The sequence below is a fragment of the Fragaria vesca genome, linkage group LG2, assembly GCF_000184155.1.
Source record: "Fragaria vesca subsp. vesca linkage group LG2, FraVesHawaii_1.0, whole genome shotgun sequence".
Taxonomy (NCBI): Eukaryota; Viridiplantae; Streptophyta; class Magnoliopsida; order Rosales; family Rosaceae; genus Fragaria; species Fragaria vesca.
The window spans coordinates 25,937,956-25,961,401 of NC_020492.1; the positions used below are offsets into that span (position 1 = coordinate 25,937,956).

The 23,446-nt window shown below is 35.8% G+C and overlaps 2 protein-coding genes and 1 non-coding gene across 3 annotated transcripts; all 3 read left to right on the forward strand.

Annotated features, from left to right (window-relative positions):
- The first annotated feature begins 1,270 nt into the window (after positions 1–1,270).
- On the forward strand, positions 1,271–8,763 carry LOC101295590. The gene is made up of 12 exons (XM_004291518.1): positions 1,271–1,410; positions 2,139–3,214; positions 3,302–3,335; positions 4,615–4,697; positions 4,907–4,966; positions 5,122–5,232; positions 5,605–5,685; positions 5,777–5,860; positions 6,456–6,942; positions 7,196–7,308; positions 7,932–7,962; positions 8,305–8,763. The coding sequence occupies exons 2-12, from the start codon at positions 2,207–2,209 to the stop codon at positions 8,457–8,459; spliced, it is 2,247 nt and encodes a 748-aa protein (XP_004291566.1). The 5' UTR covers positions 1,271–1,410; positions 2,139–2,206; the 3' UTR covers positions 8,460–8,763.
- Positions 8,764–13,259: 4,496 nt separating this feature from the next.
- On the forward strand, positions 13,260–14,139 carry LOC101295885 (nuclear transcription factor Y subunit B-3-like). The gene has a single exon (XM_004291519.1). The coding sequence runs from the start codon at positions 13,459–13,461 to the stop codon at positions 14,017–14,019; it is 561 nt and encodes a 186-aa protein (XP_004291567.1). The 5' UTR covers positions 13,260–13,458; the 3' UTR covers positions 14,020–14,139.
- Positions 14,140–17,309: 3,170 nt separating this feature from the next.
- LOC101296171 lies at positions 17,310–21,309 on the forward strand. The gene is made up of 5 exons (XR_184047.1): positions 17,310–17,693; positions 17,859–17,956; positions 18,245–18,353; positions 18,559–18,714; positions 19,790–21,309. It is a non-coding gene; the product is annotated as an uncharacterized LOC101296171 (transcript).
- Positions 21,310–23,446: the final 2,137 nt, after the last annotated feature.

Genomic DNA, 23,446 nt, shown 5'->3' on the forward strand with positions numbered 1-23,446 from the left:
TTCTAAAGAGAGCCTATAACTAATGTATAACTTGATAACTGAATCAATCTATGATGCAAACTCTTAGCTTTAGAGCCTTCTCTCTGTTCGGTTGTCAAATGGAGTGGAGTTCAGATTTTCCTTTATTTTTTTAATAATCTATTCTTTATACTTACTTTTCAAAATTTTCCCTAAACTGTGATCTTCATCTTATACAATTTTCTTTTATTGTTATGTCATTTTGTATTGTTCCAAACACATCAAGTCAGTCTCATAATTAATGTAGTTAAATTTCTCCAAGACTAGCCTTCAAATTTGCACAACTACCCGTGCAAATTTGCACGGTGTCACAAAATTACCTCTAAAATTAAGGAGTAGTTAATTTTCATTTATCAGTTTATATATATTTTGGTAAGAATGACAAACTTGTATCCCACTTTCCACGTTTATCTATCTATTTTTGTAATTGTAGTTATTAATCTTGTAATCCCACTAGAAAACAAAGTAAACCTCAGCCACCGCTCTCTCTCTAGAGGATGAACAGAAGAAAATCTTTTCTTGTCCGGCGACGTGCTTTTGCCGTCGTCAGACGGGGCTTTGTTACCCTTTGTGGGTCGAGCATGAGACCGGTTTCTTAGGTTTTTTGTTCTCTCCATCTTGTATCTTGGTGAGCAAGGTCGGGTATGCGGGATTGGGATGAGGAATCCCACTTTTTATCAACGATCCACGTTTTTCTCTTCCCAATTATCTATTTATTTATTTCTTTTATTTTTTTATTTTGTTATTTATCATAGTAACACTTGTTCTTGATAATTTAAATCAGCTTAATAGAGGTAATATTGTCAGAACATAATTTAGTGATTTAGAGACTGCTAGTTTTATAATAGTAGTGAAGAGATATGAGATAGCGGGGCATTGATCTAGTAAATGAAATATATAAATGAAAAAAGAAAAATTCCCCTTTTTGCAAAATGCAGTTTTCTCTAAAAGAGGTGGGTTTTGTCTCTCAAATCTCAACCTTCTCAACCTTCAGAGGCCACATCGAGCCATTGACCAAACACACCCCTCCCTCTCTCTCTCTATCCCCCCACACTTCCCAGTCCCAAAAGGAATATCAAACAACAGCCGTCGATTTCCCAAGGCACCGTCCCAATCCGCATCGCAGCCGTCCATTACATTTCCGATCTCAAACTTCGCTCTCACGTCTGACACTATAGCTCGACGTGGCCTTTTAACCGCATTTAAAATCCGGATTTGAAATCCGAAGCTTATAAAAATAAAACCAAAAGAAAATAGTAAAAATAAGAGAGAAGAAAAAAAAAAAGAAAGGCAGTGAGAGTGTGTGTGTGGGACTCGAAGACTTTTCTCTCTCTCTTTTTCTTTGTGAGAAGAAGAGCTCCAAATCATAGCTCCAATTATTCCCAAATCTCTGTAAGCTTCTCCTTCTTCTTCTTCCCCAATTAATTACTCCCTCTTTTTCTCTCCAGCTCCAATTTTTCCAATTTGGGGGTTTCTGCTCTGGGGAAATTGTGGAGTCTACAGCTTAGGGTTTCGAAAAGCTCTTGAATTTTATGAATTTGGGCGGTTATTTAGTGATTTCTGTGTAAAGTTGTGTTCTTTGTTGGATTTGGATGCAGAGGAAGTGAGTGATTTGTTAGGGTTGCGTTTGGTATTTTTAATCGGAACCAGGGTAAAAATCGTTAGTTACTGACCAGAAAAGTAAAAGGGTAAATAAGTTAAAGCAGTAGGGAAGATAAAGATTTGAAATTTATGACTGGTGTTTTTGCTGAATGTGAAAGTTAGAGACTTTGTTTAGATTTAGTTTGGGATTTAATTCTTCTGGGGGTTGTACGATTATATTTTGTATTTGCATATCGGTTCTTTTTTTATTTTCTTTTTTTCTCTGAAGTACTGTAATTATTTTGTGGAATAATATTTGTAATCGAAATGCAGCATGCGGAAGTTCATAGCTGCCTATTTTCTGGTTTTATTTGTAAATAGTTAATTTAATGGCATAGCCTTTGTTTTGGATAATAGTAGTCATTGTTGAAATTTCTATGAGTGGTCGTTTTATGTCTACTTTTCGGTTGTTGTTAGCTTTCCGAGGTGATTTCATGCTGGTTATGCAGATTCTAAGTAGTTCCTGACATTTGTTTCAGGAGATATTTATCTGCGCAACTTTGGGGAAGAAGAGATCTTTTTGAGGTTATTTAAGATCAGTTTTGTCATGGGTGAAGAAGAGACGGTGGCTAATGGCACCGAAACATTAGCAAATGGTACTAGCAAGCTGCAGGAAGCCTGTGAAGCTGTGAGTGAGAAGAAATGTGAGGAGAATGTGGGTCTCAAAGAAATGGATGAAGATAAGAAAAGTAATGAGAAAGCTGAAGTTGAGAAAATGGATGAAGATGTAGAGGTCAATGGAAGCAAAGATGAAAAAGTGAAAGAAGACACAGAGGAACCTAAAGTTGAGGAAATTGAATACAAAACTGGGGATGAATATAAGAAAGGTGTTGAGAAAGCTGAAGTTGAAAAAATGGATGAAGACAGACAGGCAATTGGAAGCAAAGGTGAAAAAGTGGAAAAAGAAACAGAGGAACCCAAAGTTGAGGATATGGAAGAAGACACTGATCCAAATGAAAAAGAGAAGACCAAAGAAAACTCTGAAGAACAGAAGGAAACTGAAATGGAAGAAAAGAAAATTGATGAGACTAATGAAGTAGAAGAGAAGGGAGAAGAGAAGGCAGAAGAGAAGGGAGAAGAGAAAGAAGAAGAGAAGGAAGCAGAGACGGTAGGAGAGAAGGCAGAAGAGAAGGAAGAAGAGAAAGAAGAAGAGAAGGCAGACGAGAAGGAAGCAGTGACGGAAGGAGAGAAGGTAGAGAAGGAAAAAGAGATCGTAGAAGAGAAGGGAGAAGAGATGGAAGAAGAGAAGGACGAGGAGATGGAAGAAGATAAGGAAGTATTGAAGGACGAGGAGATGGAAGAAGAGAAAGAAGAGAAGAAGGACGAGGAGAAGAAAGAAGAGAGAGAAAAAGAGGCCAAGGGGGTGAAAGGATCGAAAAAGCGTGGACAACAAAAGAGTGGAGAGAACACTAATGAGAAGAAGAAAAAAGTATTAAAGAAGGAGCCGGAGCCAAGGACTCCTGCTATTGATCGTCCTGTACGTGAGCGGAAATCAGTTGAAAGGCTGGTGGCATCTATTGAAAAAGATACTACCCGGGACTTCCAAATAGAGAAGGTATTCCGATTTGTGTTTGGTTGTCGGTTTTTTTTTTATCTATTCATGAGGATTGTCTTGTTTAAAGTCTTATGTTATATATTGCAGGGAAGTGGTACAGCATTGAAAGACATACCTAATGGTATGGTTCCTGGTCTTTTCTTTTGTTTATTGCATGTTGCTGTTTTCCAACCCTGGTTTGGTTTCTCTATCAATGTGTGCCTTTTTATTTACATATGTGTGTGTGTGTGTGTGTGTGTGTGTGTGTATTTATATTTAATTTAGCAAAGTAACATATTGTTTCAGTTTTTAATCTTTATCAGATTTCAGCTCCATGCTCTAAATATATTTAGGGTATCATTCCTTTTTTAAATTTATTTAGTTGGTTTTTTTTTATGTATTCTTTATCTAGGGATTTTGAAAGGTTAAAGCTTATAATACTTGATTTTGTTTGTATAATTTCTTCTTTCTGGTGGTTTTTTTGGTCTGGTAGTAATCAAGCTGAAATATGAATTGTTTGATTTTTTTTTTCTTTTTGACATCACTCATCATACTAATTAGGTCATTCATTCTTTTCTTTTTTCTTCAAAGCAAAATGGTTGTTTCAAACAATTGGCCAAAAACGAGGGTTGTTCCAAACATGTTGAAATGTGAAATGCAGAGCAGTTGTAGATTATTGAATATTTTGCAGTACTTCTATTTCTTTCCTGTTGAATGATGGATCTTCATTGTTTTTTTATTTCCCTCCAGTCATATAATCATTCGATAGCAATTGTAAAAGGTCAGAGCCTTTTGTGCTCACTTTTGTATTGAAAGGGATTTTCCTTTCTCTGTTTTCTTTGATCTTGTAGTATTGAAGTTGAAATATGAACTGTATGATTTTCTTGATATTACTTGTCTTACTGATTAGGTATACATTTTTTTTTTCTTAAAAGCAGAAAGGTATTTCAATGATTTGGCAAAAGTAAGAGGGTTATTCCCATCCTGTTAAAATATGAAAGTATAGAGCAACAGTAGTATATTGAATATTGAAAAGTCCACCTACATCTGTTTCTTTCATGTAGATTTATATGTAGATAACGGTATAACTATGTTGTTTTGTTATTATAGATTCATTTTTTCTCCTTTAATTTATGTGCTTTCTCTTGTTTATCAGTTTGCTTAGGAAGACTCTGTATGGAATCCTTTTCTTTTGTTTTTTTTTGTTTTTGAAACTAGGGTATCCGGATGTTTGACTTTGAAGGGACACACAATCTTCAAATTGATTTTTTTTTTTGGGATCCATGCATGATACTAGTTTTACAGTGCTTAATTCACAAAAACCTATGGTTGCAATTGCCTAATTATTAATGACCCCTTGGATGAAAAATTCATCATTATATGGTACATTTACCTTGTTTGCCCTTATTAAATTTCCCCAGTGGCCTTCAAGTTATCAAGGAAGAAAGTGGATGATTCCCTCAAACTACTTCATACAATTCTTTTCGGGGGAAGGAGAGGAAAGGTAATTCATATGTTATTTACTTGTTTTTATTTTCCATGTCACTTAATTCTTTTTACGTGATGGGGATGTATTTATAACTCATTACATGCTGTTTATTTTAAAAAGTACGGTACTAAAAAGCATTTCAGTGATTGTGCAGGTAGTATACCTCCAATGTTTTGAGTACTATTGATTATTTTTAATATAACTTTTATTTATTATTTTGGCAGGCTCTTCAGGTCAAGAGCAACATATCCAGGTTTTCTGGTTTTGTGTGGCATGGAAATGAGGTAAGCTGTTACATATTTAAATGAAATAATCTTTTCTAGTTGCGTATATTTATCTTTGAATGTCATGCTTCTGCACTGTCAAGAATCATTTTATCGCTTAACAAAACAGCTTCCTTTGATTCATATTAGTTTATTCGAATTTATTATGGTTGCAGGACAAGCAAATGAGTAAAGTAAAAGAAAAAATGGACAAGTGTAATAAAGAAAAGTTACTGGAATTTTGTGATCTGTTCGACATACCAACCTCCAGAGCTACTTCTAAGAAGGTTCATCACTTTTTGTCAGTTACTACCCTTTTTTTTCATTGTCTGTGTCTTTCTTTTTCTCATTTAATCTTGTGATTCTATAAGTAAGTTCACTACATAGCTACTTTTTTATTGGTTGTGATGTATCTTGATGACTTGATTGTCAAGTAACTAATAATTATGCAAATTGTACAATTTAATTGTCTGCTTTGTCTGTCTGTCCTGTATTCACCTAAATACGGGAAAGTTCACCTGTTTCTTATATGGATAGAGTATGGATTCGGTTCTCATCTGATAGCAGAAGGGGCATGTCAAAGTTAATTTACAGAACTGATTTTGATATCATCAAAGTTGGAAATGGAATTGCTTAAATGAGTTTGAATGCAAATGCAGGAGGATATAGTTGCAAAGCTGATAGACTTTTTGGTTGCACCTCATGCGACCACTACTGTGGTACTTGAAGAAAAAGAGCAGGTTTCATTTATATAAGTTCCATGTTTTTTGCCTTAACAAAATTTGTTTGCCTTTACCGTTCTTTCATAGTTTCCTCTTTGTTTGACAACAGTCAAGTAAGGGCCAAAAGCGCAAGAGGGCAGCTAAAGGCAGTTCATCAACATCTGGGGGCTCTAGTTCAAAGCGGTCAGGAAAGGTGGTTATTTTTTGTTCACCTTTCTCACTTATGATCAAGAAAGTACAAAGTTCATTAAAAAAAGGGATCAGACTTATAATCGCATAAGTGAACAGAGAAAATAACAGCACAATAGGTACAAAAGAGTAAGATTGTGACTTGATGTTGCTGTAAGTTCCTAATCTGCTATTTACCTTTTCTATAGAGATTTACGTGCAGTAAGCCAAACCTTTTTTTTTTTTGTGTGTGTGTGTGTGTGTGTGTGTGTTGTTCTCTCATTTTGTATTTAGAGCATCTCCAGTAGTATGAGTAAGTTTTTAGCAGTAGCTGTTCCCATTCAAGCTTGATATTCTTCTTAGTTCAATCTTGGTATGTGGGCCATGGTTTCTTATTACTTTCAAAATATGAGCCATATTCTTATCCAGTGAAGACATTTTTGTGCACTACCTTTAGGGACATATTTTTGTACTGAAGGTAAATTTTACTGCTACTTTAGAGGGGAGATTGGAAAAGTATGACTGAGAGTTGAATCAGACAAATATCATGTGCACAATGTGGGATTTTTACCACGTGTTTATTTAGTTTAACTGTTTCTTTTCTCCTGGTAATTTTGCAGTCTCGTAGAAAGAATAATGATGATTCAAAATCAGAGGACAAGAATACACCCGATACAGAAGATGAGTCAGAGGAAGAGGAGAAAGAAGAAGACGAAGAAAAGGTAGAGGAAGAAATGGACGATGTAGCTCAAGAGAAGTCTGAGGATGAGATGCTTGAGCGTTCAGATAGTGAGGAGAAACATGATCCTTCAGATGATTCTGAAGAAGTGGACAAAAAGAAGCCACGTTCAAAATCATCATCCAGAAAGAAGGAATCTGCTGGAAAAGCTAAAACCAAAAAAGCTACAATTTCTGCTAAATCTACTCCTAAATCCCCTCCACAGGCTAGCAAACCAAAGAAGTCAACACCAAAACGCACTCCGGCTGATGATGACAGTGACACGAGTCCAAAGCCATCTTCAAGGAAGAAAAGAACTGAGAGAGCGTCAAAAGCCTCGACTCCAAAAGCCTCAACTCCAACAAAATCTGTCATGAAAGAAAAAACTGGTACGAGTATTCTCCCATTTGTTATATTGAAATATAATCATTATTGTCATTTGAATTGTTGGTTGAGTCTTGACAAAGTGTTTTTCTTTTAGTTATACCGTTGCTCTCATTGAAATATCAAAGAATTTGATTTATCTTGTCAACATTTCTTAAGATTTTGGAAGTGTTATTTGACGACATGGAGCAAGATTTGGAGCTTTTCTATCCCTTCATCCCGGTCATCAACACTAACTGTTTTTTTGGATATTTTTAGGGAAAAAAGTTGCTAAAGGGAAGGACAAGACCAAGGAGGAAAAGTTGAGGCCAAGTGATGATGAGCTGAGAAATGCAATATGTGAGATTCTCAAAGAAGTTGACTTTAATACGGTAAGCTGACAGTATCACATTCTCTTTCATGACTGTAATGCATACACTGGTATACATGCACGCTCCAAACTCTTCTAAATTAACATTTAATTTCCTAGATTATTAATACGACATAGCATGAAAAGGTTGTTATGTACACAAAGAGTTGGTGCCCTTGCCCTGGACCCTGTACCTTTTATTTCTCTTCTATATTAAATCTGGTCTATGCCTAGCTATCTTACTGAAATGCCTCCAAAGGCATGGGGGCTCTGGATCTCTTCAGTTATCAGCTTCGCACATTGTAATCAGCAAATCGATTTGGTCAGATGGGTTCTCATGAAACTAACACATGCACAGCCTAGAGAACTGAGTTCCCCCTTTTGTTGTTTCCTCCACTACTACAAAAATGGTTTTGCCATTGCACAGACATGCACACAGCCGTGCGTCACTCGTTCCGACATTTCTGTTTAGTATAGTTTAGTTTTCACTAGCTGTGATAGAGAAGAAGCGGATTCGGCCTCTTAATTGATACGAGCTAGGGTGAGAGGGAGAGGTTGCTTTTTGCATGGATATTAAATGCATGTTTATGCTGCATAGTAACCTATTTGTGGGATAAATAATGCTTTATATTTCTTTATCTGCAGGCTACTTTCACCGACATTCTGAAGCATCTTGGTAAGCACTATCGGTTCCTTTGTTTATTTTACATTAAAGAATATCTTATCTTTACATTACTATTACTAATTTATAATTCTAAGACCTAGAGCTTAACTTTTAAAATGGATTCTATATTTGTTAACACAATGATGCTACATTCATTGGGTACTCTGGCCAGAAAACATTCAACGCCTGATAAACAATCAATGTCTTCTAGTCTGCTTATTCTAGGATATCTACACAGAAATAGGATAAATAACGGAATATGTTTTCCTTTCTAATTTCTGTCGTTTTTGGTCAAATCAATACTCATCCTTGAATTTTCTGTTTGGGTGCATCCTAACTTTTGTCCTCTTTCAGCTCGGAAATTTGATACTGATCTCAGTGTGAGAAAGTCGTCTATAAAGGTAATGATCCAACAAGAGCTTACCAAATTAGCTGATGAGGCGGATGAGGAAGATGGAGAAGATGCAGAGAAAGATGAAACCCAATCTGCTGGGGAAGTGGAAGCTTGAACAAGAAAGATGGTATGATCTGCATGGAACAGAGATAGTATTAGCTATTATCTTTCTTATATTCCCCCCTTGACTTTCCTTGTTCCCGCATGTAATATTTAGTTTATCACAGTTAGCTGGTTGTAATTTAATTTTGTGCTCCATTTACTGGCAAGTAAACTAGTAAAGTTAGACCAGTGGATGTGGAACCACACTGGTTGTGCTCTGCAAGAATGCTGCGTGCTATGTAAACATTAACATAAATTTGTAGGAATTTGTTTTAACTAACCTCTTTTGGATGACAGTGAGTTTTGCTATTGTTTTGACATGCTATTGTTTTGACATAACCAATTGCATTTTTTTTTTTGGTCTTATTTAAAGCCAAAAGGCAACTAGTACATCAGAAACAGTACAGAACAAAGCCGGGAACTACAGAAACTGAAGAACAGAGCTAATAAAACTACAGCCAACTAAAGCCATAAGCAAAAGAATGCATCCCCAGTAAGGATGGCTAGGATGGCCATCATTCCTTAAAACAGAAGCGGAGAGATTGGGGGTTGGTTTGCCATTCCTGGGAGCACATTCTCAACTTGGCAAGCTTAGCCACGGCATCAGCAACACGGTTTGTTTTTTCAGGAATCCAATTTCATCTCAATGCCCTGAACATTGGCTTTAGATATACTCTGAACGTTGGCTTTAGATGCATTCTCTTACTGATAATGGGAGAGATTTTCCAGCTGGTTGTCAGAGGGTAGCTGTTTAAAGCCTTGATGATGTCTTGACAGTCACTTTCAATCACTATATTCTGCAGACGAAGGTGGGCAACAAGTTGGAGGGCTCTAAGAGCAGCATCTACCTCCACCTCAATTGCTGAGTTGTGAGAGCCATGTAGACTTGCCCCAACAATGGAAGAGCGTCTATGGTTCCTCACAATGATACCAATCCCACTAGCGAGGTCCGAGGACTTCAAGCATCATCAATGTTGATTTTTACCTCATAAGGAAGAGGGGGACACCACAAATCACATCGAGCCTGGTTTGAGAGCACATTTTCATCATTCTCTTCAATAGACTTGGCCTCCATCCAGTGTGCATAGCTCCTGTTGACATTATCAATAACCATGGCAGGATTTGGCTCACCTCCCTTCATTACTACTTACATCTATGTTTCCACATCTCCCACAAATGAAAGCAAACATACGAAAACATATCATTATAACCAATTGCAGTTATTCTTGTTCTTTTGGCATATCGTCATTGCCATTTGGTCAATACATACTGGGACTTAACTTAATTTCCAGAAAATATGACAGATTGTTAAATCATATTGTGAAATGGAAGATCATATGAACTCGGTACATTTCCCAACTCCCAAGTTCTTTATTCATTGAGGTTTTGAAGTGCAGAACCGATATAGCCAGGATTATTGTCATCCAACCAAGAGATATGAACTTTGTTCATAAACTTTTGTGGAAGGCTAAGGTGTGTTTATGCATGACATGTATTAATTTTGTTTTAAAGTTGAAAAATGAGTCCTCAAAGTAATAAAATTGGTCTTCAAAGTTGTAATGTGAGTCTTTAAAGTTGTAAAATTTTAATTACAACATTAGTTCTCAAGTGGTAAAATTTAACCTTAAAATGTTCTATTACAACTTTAAAGATTAATATTATTATTTTAAGGACTCAAATGATAACTAACAGATTTATAACTTTAAGACAAAGTTGATGTATATCATGCATCAAAGTATTATTATTCTATCTTTTCGCAGCAAATATGGATTGGCCAGTCCGATGGTTTGATGTACAAAAATTTGCCTTCCTTTCCATTCTTCTACTTTTTTTATGTTGATACCTTAATCAAATGTCTGCTTTCTATACTGATCTACTAAACAAAAACATGAAAGTTCATTATACTTGGTGGGATTGTACGCCACTTCATCTGTCCCCAAAATCCAGCTCTGTGTCTGCCATTCCAATCCAAATATCTTGCCGATCAAAGTGTGTTTGATATCTAGTCTAGAGAGAAAGAAACGATAAACCCCTATTGTACTGATCCTCTAGTGAAAAACAATTTGTTCCACTTCCACTTGTGAAGTGGAGCACTCATCAGTCACCAGTCAATACCAAACTCTAAAACCCACAACATTCATTGGAAAATAAACACAAAAGTGGATGAAGTGCGACAATGGCACATGATTCACCAGCTGGGATATAGTTGGGAAGGAATAGCCGTGTGCGATACAATAAGAGTAATTCAAACTTGACATATCTTCTAGAAATAGAAATAATTTTATTTGAGCAATGACTATCACATTAGTGTTTTTTTTTTGTTAGTTAAACAACTCATGCTACAACGAGTCTTTTGTAAGTTGAATTCAAAATCTCCCACTTAAAAATGGAGACTTATACCGTTAGATCAAATGGTACTGGACACATGAGTGTTTTTTATATGTTATCTCTTACATTGTGGTGGTAGGTAACAATCTTACATTATCAAAATCAATATCTTCTACGAAAAATTTCCACAATAGAGGGTCGTGATGAACTCGTGATTCGTAGGTAGTATTGATGATTTTTATTATGTGAATATATCGCACTTTGTTTAGTTGCCTTAACAGCAAAGTCACAATGACCCCCACTAGAATCACAGAAAGAAGAAGCTCACTTCATCTTTATTATTCAAGGCTTTGTCTTTGCCCATAAAACTACAAGTAAACATAATTAGTTTATCTAAAACGTACAAAGAGAAGTCATGCAAAGTTAGAAATAATGTTTCTTAGTACAAATTAAAGACTATGTGTCCCATCTAAAGCATTTTTGGGACCATGGCCGAGTTCAATCCTAGATTTTCATTGGTGAAAGGATGGAATTGAGAACATGATAATGTTGAAAGACCATTACTAAAGAGCTTCTTGCACTTAGAGGTGTCAAATGGTGATTTGCAATGCGATGCACCCCTTTCTCAAAGTAATAATAGATAAACAAGAAGAGGTGAAGTGTGATTTGATGTAAACATTCAACGATTTCTAGCTAAGAAACAAAAAAAAAAAAAATGTCTACAAATTGCATCATCTTTCAAAATTACACCAAAGTCAATAATACCAAAGAGAGAATTATTATTTTTTTTTAAAAAAACTTATATTGATATGTCTTTATTGGTAATTTCATATGAGTTAACATAGTCAATACTAACTTAAAAAGAAAAAAAAAGGTCCAAGTAACGTTTTTAGAGATATAAATAGAAACTCCCAAACATATAAGAGGTAAATTTAATCTCCGAATAAAAACGAAAAGTTAAAGAGATGTCTTAGTTGCACCTCTAAATTTATTGTGTATATCTCTCTTACTTAGTTCACCACCATTTTACTTTTTGGTATACTTAAAAACCTAAGTAGACCTCTTTAATCTTTACCAAAATACCCTTGGATAATTCATTTCATCCTCGCCTCCATGGCTAGCTTCATTCCTTTGAATTTCACAACGTCAGTTGTTAAGTTGTTAATTAATTTCAGTTTTTATTGAAGCTTCATTTCACTGGTTCATGCAACCTAGGGTTACGAACTTTGAAAAATGTATGCATGCAGTGGGAAAAGATCGTTATTAAAGATTGTATCTTTCTGTGTAATTGAATTGGGTTTTTGTTTAGGGTCTTTGCCATGATCATAGTTTTGGTTTTGGGAAGAAGAGAATTGAGTTTGGGTTGTCAGTATATCATAATCTTTGATTATGCAGTAGCTTGAGCTGATGCTTCCTGGCCCGCGTCTGGTCGTCACCCAGATAAGTTTAGTACACCATGTACTGCGTACACAGCAGATGTCTCTCTTATTTCACAAAGAGTGAATTAATTTGTTTGTCCTTATATGTGTCTTTTTATATAAGGAGAAATTTTAAATACACACCCTTAATCTCTTAATACACACCTTTACTATTTTATGTTTCTATTGAGATTTTATAGGTAAGCTAAATGACTAAAACAAGCATCTATTATTTAAAAAAAAAAAAAATCACACTAGAAGTATTATTTTCAATCTTCTACCCTAAAATCGTCAAAAACACGTCTTCTCCTCTAAACTCAACTCTTCTCCACAATTCATTTGGGTTGTCTTTTTTTTTATTTTTTATTTTTTATATGTATTAGCTTTAGTTTGATCTTGTAGATCATATTGTTATCTACTGCATCTTTATCATGACATGTTTTATCACATAAATAACTAGCTAGTTATGTTTAATAGCTACCGTACTTCTACAGTTCTACTAGCTTGTGAATTTTGAAAACTTGTATTGGTGATTTGGAGTTAGGATATAACAATAATCATTTAATTATAAATTGAATGATGATAACCAAAAATTTCTAACAAAAATTAGACGAAATAATATGTAAAAAGAGGTACCAAATAGTAAATATATATTAATTATATTAAATAAATAGAATATTTCATAAATTAAGGGCATTTTAGGCAGTTTAGGATGTGTACTAAGTATAATACTGAAATAAAAAACTTGATAGGTGGTGTATTAAGCAAGGGGTGTGTATTAAGATATTAGGGAGGTGTATTTAAAATTTCTCTTATATAAGTTGATAAAGTCAAATAAAAATGAAAAAAAATTATGGACACCTAAATTCGGAGGTGCAAACTAGAATTCCCGAAAGCCTCCGACACAAAAAGTTAAAAAAATATCTTTCCCTTTTTCAAAAAACCACGTGCCGGGTACCACAAGAACGGCCCAGATCAGCCACCTCAGCCAATCGCTGAGCTCCCATTTATGCCCTTTCCAGCTCACTCTTATCGACTATAAACGGCCCCCATTCGTCCACCTCACCACCAGGATAGACTTTATTAATTAACGTCCCCCCTGCATCCAAACTCCCACCAAAAAATCACCTCCCTTTCTCTCCGATCCTCCTTTTCCTCCCAAAAAAATTCCACACACATTCTTCTCTTCTTCCTAATTGTCGGAATCTAGCACCCTCTGTAATATACAGATTTGTTTTTGTTTGTATAACTTAGTAGTGATTGAAAATGGCGGACTCCGACAACGACTCCGGAGGCGGGCACAACAGCCCCAAGAGCGAGCTCTCGCCGCGGGAGCAGGACCGGCTGCTGCCCATTGCCAACGTCAGCAGGATCATGAAGAAGGCTCTGCCGGCCAACGCCAAGATCTCCAAGGACGCCAAGGAGACTGTGCAGGAGTGTGTCTCCGAGTTCATCAGCTTCATCACCGGAGAGGCCTCCGACAAGTGCCAGCGCGAGAAGCGCAAGACCATCAACGGCGACGATCTCCTCTGGGCCATGACGACGTTAGGGTTCGAGGAGTATGTGGAGCCGCTGAAAGTGTACTTGCAGCGGTTTAGGGAGATGGAGGGGGAGAAGAGCAGCATGGCGGCGCGTGATAAGGACTCGAGCGGCGGGGTTGTGGGGTTTGAGGGAGGAGGAGCAGGAGCAGGAGGAGGGGGAGTCTATTGGCAGCAGCAGCCGCAGCCGGGACACGTGTACGGCGGCGGGGGGTTTCATCAGATGGGTGTTGGTGGGGTTGGGATTGGAAAGGGGGGGTCTGGGACCAACATGGGTAGACCCAGATGATGAGAAAAAGCAAAACAGACTATATGAATTGCTCTCGTTAAACTCTTTGCTTTGTTATTCCTGATCAAGACTTTTATTTATCGAAAAATGATAGCTTGTGAATTTGTGTTTAAGTGTGTAACTCGGTGTTTTGAATCATCTGTCTTGTATATTTTGTTGTGTTTCGAACCCAAACTTGGAAGGTACCATGTATAGTTATGTTTCAGATCTACACTGCAATAAAACAAGCAAAATGAAATTCATTTTCTAAATTGTAATCCACATTTCCATATTTTATATTTTTTGATAACTTAAATTTTGTCTTTAATGACGTAACTGAAATTCATTATCTAAATTGTAATCCACACTCCCATTTTTATATTTTTTAGTAACTTAAATTTTGTCTTTAATAACATAATTTTTGTATTTTATAAAAATAATAACTAAAAATAAAAATAAAAATATAAATTATAATTTAGAGAGTGTGAATTTCACGTCCTTGCTTAACAAGGGCATGATATACAGATAGAATTTTCTTTCACATTTTGGGATTGGGAAGGGTGGGCCCGGGACTAACATGGGTAGACCCAGATGATAATAATAAGCAAAACAGATTATGAATTGCTCTGTTTAAACTCTTGCTTTGTTATTCCTGATCAAGACTTTTATTTATCAAAAATGATAGCTTATGAATTTGTGTTTAAGTGTATCTCGATGTTTTGATCTCTCTTGTACATTTTGTGTTTCAAACTCAAAGCTGGAAGACACCATGTGTAGTTATGCTTTTTTAGTTGTTCGTTAGAGAAAAAACTATAGTAAAACGAGCACATGATAAAAAGATAGAATTTTCTTTCATTTTCTTTTGTCTGATGAACATCATTGACCATAATGAAATATGATTTCCTTTAAAAGAAATAGGATTTAAGTGGAATTGTATTGGAATTGAGTAGAGGACAGGTTGAAGCTCATCTTAATTGGTGTCTTTGTCGTTTGTTATGGATAAGGATCAAAGTATGGAAATGGAAGGCCAAAACTTGTCACTTCAACTTCAACTACAGTAGCACCAAGCTGAATACAAACCAGTCATTGGCCAAAGCAAAGAATTACAACTCAAGAAATAGGTTCCATTATTCCATCCATGCCGGCCACCACATTAAGATTGTAACTCTTAACTAATTTTGAGAAAAATTTCCAGCTAGGGTTTCAACCTTGATCAAATCACCATGACCAACAGATCGAGTTTCTCAGATTCGACTGCCTGTGCCTTCCCCTTAGACTAGGGTGACAACGTCTGATGAGGTTCCCCTGACATCTTCAGCTGCTCTAACATGTAACTGATGTAAGAACTAAGAAGAGTACTACTGCAGCTTTGGCATTAGTTCCCTACACTAAGAGGACGAGGGCGAAGGCTGATGAGACTGATGAGCGGATGACATTAAACCCCAGTCAATCCCGGGTATTGCATTTGTTTCCGTTTGATATTGAGGTCAGTCAAACACGGTTCAACGAGGTGAGAATTAGGAGAGAAGATCGTGAAGAGTAGTAGTGTAAGGATAAAACTTCCAGTCTCATCGTTTTGGTCTCAAATGCATGGTAGAAGGTATTTAGGGTGTCAGTCAAATATTGATGTTTCTATCTTATACACTTTGGCTTCTGTTAACAGAAAATGTACATGCTTCAATTCAAAACTCATCTCCTTACAAACGAAACAGAAGCATAACCTCAGTTTATGAAAGCTATGAAAAAGAAAGAGAAGGGAAGACTAAGAAAAGTCATCATGAAAATGAAAATGAATGTATCCCTCAATTTACAAGCTTATCATCAGCCTGCTTTGTTGGCATCAAAGAAACCAAAGCTCTTCATTGACTCTGAGTTTGAGCTCTCGGGTCAATATATTATGACCTCGTTGATTCAGAGTTGATCACTAATTTTCCTCCAATATCATGAATTCTTGTATTTTCAAACTTTCGGAATATTAGTGTCAATTCTATCATTATATTGCAGTCTTGTATGATAAATCCTAATTTTACATGCATCTATACTTTATTTAATTATACTTCGATACGCCCCTTAAGATTAGAGCGAAACCATATCTATGATCGACTTATTCTTATTTCTGATATGATACATGTTTTTTCGATGTTGGATACTACATGTTGGAATTCACTTAATTGTTTGTTTAGTGATAAGTATGGAACTCAATTAATTGTGTGAACTGTGAATATTTGTGACCCTCACATACTCGCATAGCCACAGTGCATCTGAAATACTCACAAGATTCAGAAGGCACATATAATTTATAAAGCTACTTCTGCTTGTTGGATGTAATTTCCATTGATAATGTGCCCATCTCAAACACTCTGTAAACTCCTACTAGCTGGTTAATAACTTAATATTAGTGTCTGGATTAAGACTTCTATGATTTTTTTTTAAAATAAAATAAATAGATTGTGAATTTGTGTAATTTATTATATATCTATTTTTTGTCGTACTGTTTACAGGAACAGTTTAGAAACAAGGCATTTCCGTCTTTTGCCACTGAGTTGGGTATAGTTAATTCTGTTTCTGTCCCTGTGAGCCACGTTCAACTTCTAAAGGTCTAGAAACCAGACAGAATAGAGAGTCTAGATAGGGATGGCAATAATCCCCAGCGGGTAGGGTACCCACGGGTATTCGACCCTAACGGGGAAGATATACGGGTATAAACGGGTAACGGGGATGGGGATTCCCAGTATTCAGATTCTTAAATCGGGTACGGGGCGGGTATGGTATTTTGATATTCGTCCCCATCCCCACCCATTAAAGATGAAAATAATATTATATATAATTATATAATTTATTATTATATATATTTATATATAATTTATAAATAAATATTTATGTAAAAAAATTTGTGACTCTCTTAATAAACATTTAATGGACCTTCCTTTTTATTATATATTATTATTCTCTTAATGAAATTTACTAGTATTGTTCTGTTTTAACCAAGACTTGTATTTATTTTTATTGGAATGAAACTTATTTATTTTGGTATTTGATTTTAATTTCATACTTTTATATAATTGTATTTCATATTTTTAAAAAAAAATTAATTTAATACATAATTGTTAACGGATACGGGTACGGGTATGGAAATGTAATCCCCAAAGGATACGGGTACGGGGAATCCCCATTATCTAATTACGGGTACGGGAACAGGTACGGGGATGAGAAATATAAAAGGGTATGGGTACGGTATTTTGATCCCCATACCCTACCCTACCCATTGCCATCCCTAGTCTAGAAGAACCCGGAAAGAGGAGAGTCTAGATGAACCCGGAAAGAGGAGAGAGTCTTAGAAAAACCTAGACAGAAAAGAGAGTCCTAGAAAAACCCAGACAAAAGAGAAAGTCTAGACAGAAGAGAAATTGAGAGAGAAAGGAAGAGAGCAGAAGAAACAGAGCGGAAGGAGACCGGAAAAACCCAGAAGAGTGCGACAGAGAGAGAAAAGAAGGTCTTAGAGAAAGTGAGAAAGAAAAGAGAGCAAACGCTCGATTCGGATCCTAGACCCAAAAGCTCGATTAAGATCCGAGCAGCCCAAACTCAGAGCAAATCATCTTTTCTTCTTTCGATAGCCAACCCTTCGCAGCCGTTGCCGGAGACGCACTTCCAATTTTGGATATCCTTGGTTGTTCTCATGTGCCTTTACTCATTTGGTATGTCTTCCTTTTTTTTTTTTTTTTTCTGTGCATTTGTGCTTTTGTGGGTTTGTTTTTGATTTTCTTTTCTGTTTGTTTTGATTTGATTTGGGTTTGGTTTGTTCTATTGTATATGTCCTTTCAGATTAATCTGAGACTCTACTCTATATTGTGATTACTCAGATAGAGAGAGAGAGGCAGTCGGAGAAGAAAGAAAGCGTGAATCGGAGAGAGGGGGTGGATACAGAAAGCTTGGTTTTCAATCACAGGGTTTGATTTTGGTTAGCTTTCGACGATACCCACTTTGTCTGTTTTGAAGATGTGGCTATTTCTATTTTTTGTTTCAGTTCGATTTACAAATTGCTCTTAAGTACTCAACTTTTCTTTCTCTAGGTTTCGTGTTAACAAGAACAAAGGGCCAACTTTTTTTTATATTTCCTGAATTTGAGCTTTGATTTTGTTGTTTTAACTTTAGTGTAAGAAAATGAGGAGTTGATGATTATGTTGGTTAGTTCGATTTTGGATTCAATCATATCATTCGATCCTAAGAGTTTAAATACTGTGTATAGATGTGTTTGCAGTGTTGTGAAGGTTATTGATCTTGAAGAAGACATTGATGGGAGTAGATGATTATGCCTGATCTTAATCAGAATGAATATGTTCAAAAGGCGATTCAAGGTGAGCATTTGAAATGATATTCTTTTGAACAAGTTTATTCTTTTGAGCAATTTCAAAGAGAACACAAGCTGCCCATTTGAGATACACACACACGTGTATATATATGTAAGCTTTTGTCCACATATACCTTTAGTAACAGTAAAATGATAGAATACGTTCAATTTAATGATGTATTGATGTAAATTCTTTCATTTTTTGGTGGCAGATAGATTGAGAAATCGAAAGTGGAGCAATGTAAGCTCTACTTGAAGAAGAATGGGTTCAAAGTTTTAAATTAACTAGTGGTAAGAACACGGTTATTCATCGGATTAAGGAGCATCTACGCAAACAAAATCTGATACACAACCACTTTCCAGACCAGGTATGATTTGATGCCTTTTGAAATTAGATTGGACATGAGTTGCTTTATCTGAATAGTATGCAATGAAAATTTTGTTTTGCCTTCCTCTTTGAAATGCAATGAGTGCATAGTTCTCTGGTGACTTAGTTGGTCTAAATGGAATAGATTATAAGGTCAATGACATTGGGGGAGGGAGGACAAATGGACAATCAATTGTTAACAATACAGTCTTGCAAATGTGTCGTCTCTCTAGCTTAAAGTTTTGTTCTCTTACCAATACTTAATCTTATGGTACAGTAATCTCAAATCTTAATGTAAAATTCTTAATGGCTTGACTATATTTGGGCAAACTTAATAGTGGTAGAGCATGGTTCTGTGTTTTATATTGGTACGAATGTATGGTTTCCAACTGGTCATTGAAATAGAGTCAATGTAAAATCTTTGTTCTTTACCCTAGTTTAAAACTCTACTGTTAGGTGATTGCTATTTTTTTTTTTTTTTTTGTTTATGTTTGACTTGGTTATTTTCTAGAGGAATGGTAGAAGCATGTAATGCTAAGTTTAGTTATGTATTAGTGTATTACCCTATGTTGCACGGACACTCTACTAGGGTGGAGTGTCGAAGTGTCGGACACTCCGATACGCCGACACGGCAAAATACATGTATGGCGTGTCGGAAAATGTTGACTTTTCTGACACGTTGACCGACTCGCCACATCATCTCCGACACGCCACATCATCATCTATCAATTTTTTGAATTGAAAAAAAAAAAGAGAAAGGGAACCAAAACCTAAATAAAGCTACTGTCCACTTTTGAAAGCAAGATACTGCCCAGTTTTGTCTGCAACCTACTGTAAATTTGATTTTCTTTAATGTTATGTTTTGAGTTAGAGGTCTGCTATTCTAATATTGTTAATTATGCACTTCTATCATTTGCATTTGACTCTCTTTAATGTTATTTCTTATGGTTATGCAATGAATTGAATTTAGAACATTATTTTAGTAATGTAATGAACTTATTTTATATTTTAATATATTTTTATTTATTAAAAATAATAAATATATAATTTTATTTGCCGTGTCCAAACCGTGTCAGATATTCAGTTTTTAAGTTTTGTCGTGTTGACGTGTCGCGCCGTGTCGTGTCGCTGTGTCCGTGTCCGTGTACGAGCAACATGTATTACCAATACAATTTGATAAAAAAAGTGTAATTTCAATTTCAATAAACTTCTAACTTCTCATATACGAACTACTACGACTTTGAAACTATTCACAAGTTTTCAATTTTAAGCACAAGAAGCATCCTCTCTTTTTTGATAAAATAGTCTCTTTAGAACTTTTAAGGGTGAGCTCAGCTCTATATCATGTACATGCCACATTGTAGTATATCTGAGTTTTTTTTTACTGATGGAGAATGAGATGAAAATTGATTTTGGGTTTTAAGGTTTTGATATTGGGGGCAAAGATGATTCTGGGAGTTTTAAATTTAATTTGATTATTTCTTTAACAAAATATGTCTCAGATTAATCTAGGAATCTATTCTATATTGTGATTACTACCCTCAACAGTTCTCTTCCCAAGATGAACTTAGTTATATGTATTGGTCATCAATTGTATGCTCTGAAACTACAGAAAAGCAGAATGCATATTCTCTTATTGATTAATCTATTATTAATGGATGATTATTGTGTTTACATGCCTTGGGTTGCTGCTATTGTAGGTGTGTTATCTGGGGCTGGACCTTTAAGTAGGTGTTCTCAGGTTAAAAAAGAATTAGGCACAAATCCAAACAAGATCAACTAGGCACACATAATCGCTTTTTATAGAGATGATGGTGCTTGAGACCTCTTCACATTATATCAGTTAGTCATTCTCAGTGTTATAACCCTACATGGAAATGGTCTTTTTGGTGTGTGTCTAATCAATAGATGCATTCAAACCCATATATCACTTTCAACCCATATATTCACCCTAAACCCACCCATATATCACTTTATATTATGTTAATGTGTCTCTTTTATCATTTTCATACTATTTCATTGTCTATTGCCAGAAAGAATTTTCACCGTGGTCCACTCTTCCCAATATCTTCACGTGATGTAATTTCATACATGATCAAGAATGTAAGAATGTAAAATGAATACAAATTTGGTTTCCTTTGGTTTCCGACTGCCCGCAGCAACGCGCGGGTTTTCTATCTAGTTCTTGTACATTTTGTGTTTTGAACTAAAGGCCGGAATTTAGGAGAAGATCATTAGCGAGATGTGCAGTCATGTTTTAGTATAGAAAACGTGACATAAAGATATAATTCTTTTTCACTTTTTTTTCTTTACTTTTCTGTTGGATGATAACTTTATTGACCATCAAGAAATTGGATTTAAATGGAATTGACAATTGGATTGCAATTGACAAGAAGAAAGGTTCAAGCTTATCATGGTGTGTCTCGGTCGTTTGCAATAGGTAAGGATCAAAGTGTGGAAATGGAAGGCCGAAAGGTCAACTTGTCATTTCAACTTCATGTACAGTAGCAAGAAGCTGAATACAGGGTCGGTCCTGAAGGCTTTAAAGCCCGATGCGAAAAAAAAATTAGGCTCAAGAAGAACAAAAGGAAACATGAGAACTCGAGCATAAATTTTTTTATTTATTTTTTGGTTTTGGACAATTATGAGCAATTTATAGAGATTTTTTTTATTATGGAGAAGATCAATTGTCAATCGATGTCTTTTATGACCTCCAATATTGTTATAACAAATATTCTCCATAATTTACGCAACATGTATATCAATTCAAACACTTCCACCATGTGCACGGCTGTCACCCATTGCCAAAAACTCAACTTCTTCCAACCTTAACTAATTTCAATTTCAATCATATAGAGACGTAGAGCTTAACAAATAGATTAACTTCGATACCTGAATCGAAACCAACTTTGCCGAAAAACACCCAGAAATTTGCTGGAAAACGTAGTACCTTCATCTCTTCGATTCTCCCTCATGCTTAATCATCTGGACAAACAAAAGCCACAGAGAGGTTCTCTAGGTCAAGGCGAAGGTACCACCACCCACTTTTTTGGCCGCCGTGGTCGGAATCGGGAAAACCCGATCGGAGCCGTAAAACTTCTCTCATTCGATTCTCTGTAACCGGAGCTCCTCATCGAAAACGAAGACCATAGGGAGGTTGTGGATGACGAGGCGAAGCTCTGGACACCAACGTTGCGTCGGGAGACGGCCGAACGACGGAGCCCTCCTCCGAGCTCACCAGCTGCAGAGCAGCTCAAGACCAAAGTCGATCTGGGCTATGTTTCGATGCAGTCCAATCTAATCCTCTTCAATTTATATACTCTTGAATCAACAGCCAAGATTAAACGGTTCCTTTAAATGCTATAGTCCAGATCAAGCCACACTTTAATTTCTATTTTCAATTAATTTTTGGATAATATCAACTTCAAAAAATCATTAAAAATAACTCCGATGTCCAAACGATGCTCCGAAAAATCTCACAAACTCGTAACGATGTCTAGTTTAATCCTATGGGCTCAAAAGACAAAACTTGACAAACCAAAAATTTAAATAATTTTTGAAAGCTACTAAGAGTTTAAAGAATAATAGAAATCGAAATAAAAATAGCTCGAAAATAATTTTCCTTTTAAAAAATAGAAATTCGAATTTCCGAGATGTTACAATCCCACCTCCTTAAAAGAATTTCGTCCCGAAATTCAAATACTGAAATTCATTTAACATAAAAGAAATAAGCAATTTTTCAAATAACAACAAAGTTTCAGGACATACTTCAATCACACAAAAGTGACATCTTCAGACAAAATTTTCAACCTGCTGCACATGTGATAACCATATCCTAAGATACAAGAACCAAGTACTTAGGTGCGGCTAAGAACTACATTGAACTTTTATCACTTTTGTATTCAAAATAAATCACTTAAAATCATTCTCGAAGAGGTAAAACAAACAACGAAAATGTTGGAATGACAATACGAAATCATTTCAAATCGTAAAAGTATTGAACAAGACGAACAACACATTTTGAAATCCAAATCAAAATAGAACAAGATTTAAACAAACAGAAATTTCGAAAACAAAAAGTAACAAGGTCGTTCTCACTCAATCCCCTTTTCTAAATCTGAAGTCATTCGCCCACTTAGTAACTGATAAAGCCTCAAAGTTAGTTTCTAAAGGTCCTAAAATTCCACACGTACATCTAGGATATCGAAAACCCGGTTAGCTCTGATACCACTTTGTCACCACCCGGACCCAGTGTCGGCGGCTTCTAAGCACTTAACACAAAATTCGAGGCGTGAGCGGGAAAAGTAAAAGAAAATGAAGCAAATTCAAATATTTTTTCAGAAATTATTGAAAATAAAACGTTTACAATAACAAAAACAATTACAAAGACGAAATAAGGTCTAGCGATCTATCTCACTTCTAATCTTCCATAACTCCTCTAAACTCTCGAACACGTCAGGTAAACATTACTGTTAGTCTTCTAGAAATACGTGTCCTCGTACGAACCTGAACAAAAATATATAGGTGAGCTTACGCTCAGTAGGGCCAAACCTCTTTAGGTTATAGACACAATCGAGTTATCAAATATCAAACAATATTTTATATAAAGAACGACAAAGTCGATGCATGTATGTTAATGAATGCCTTCCTGAATTACTGGCTAATCAGTCCATACATTAAAGACGGGTGAGTCTACACGTCTCATACCGTGTATTTTACCAACAGGGGGTGAC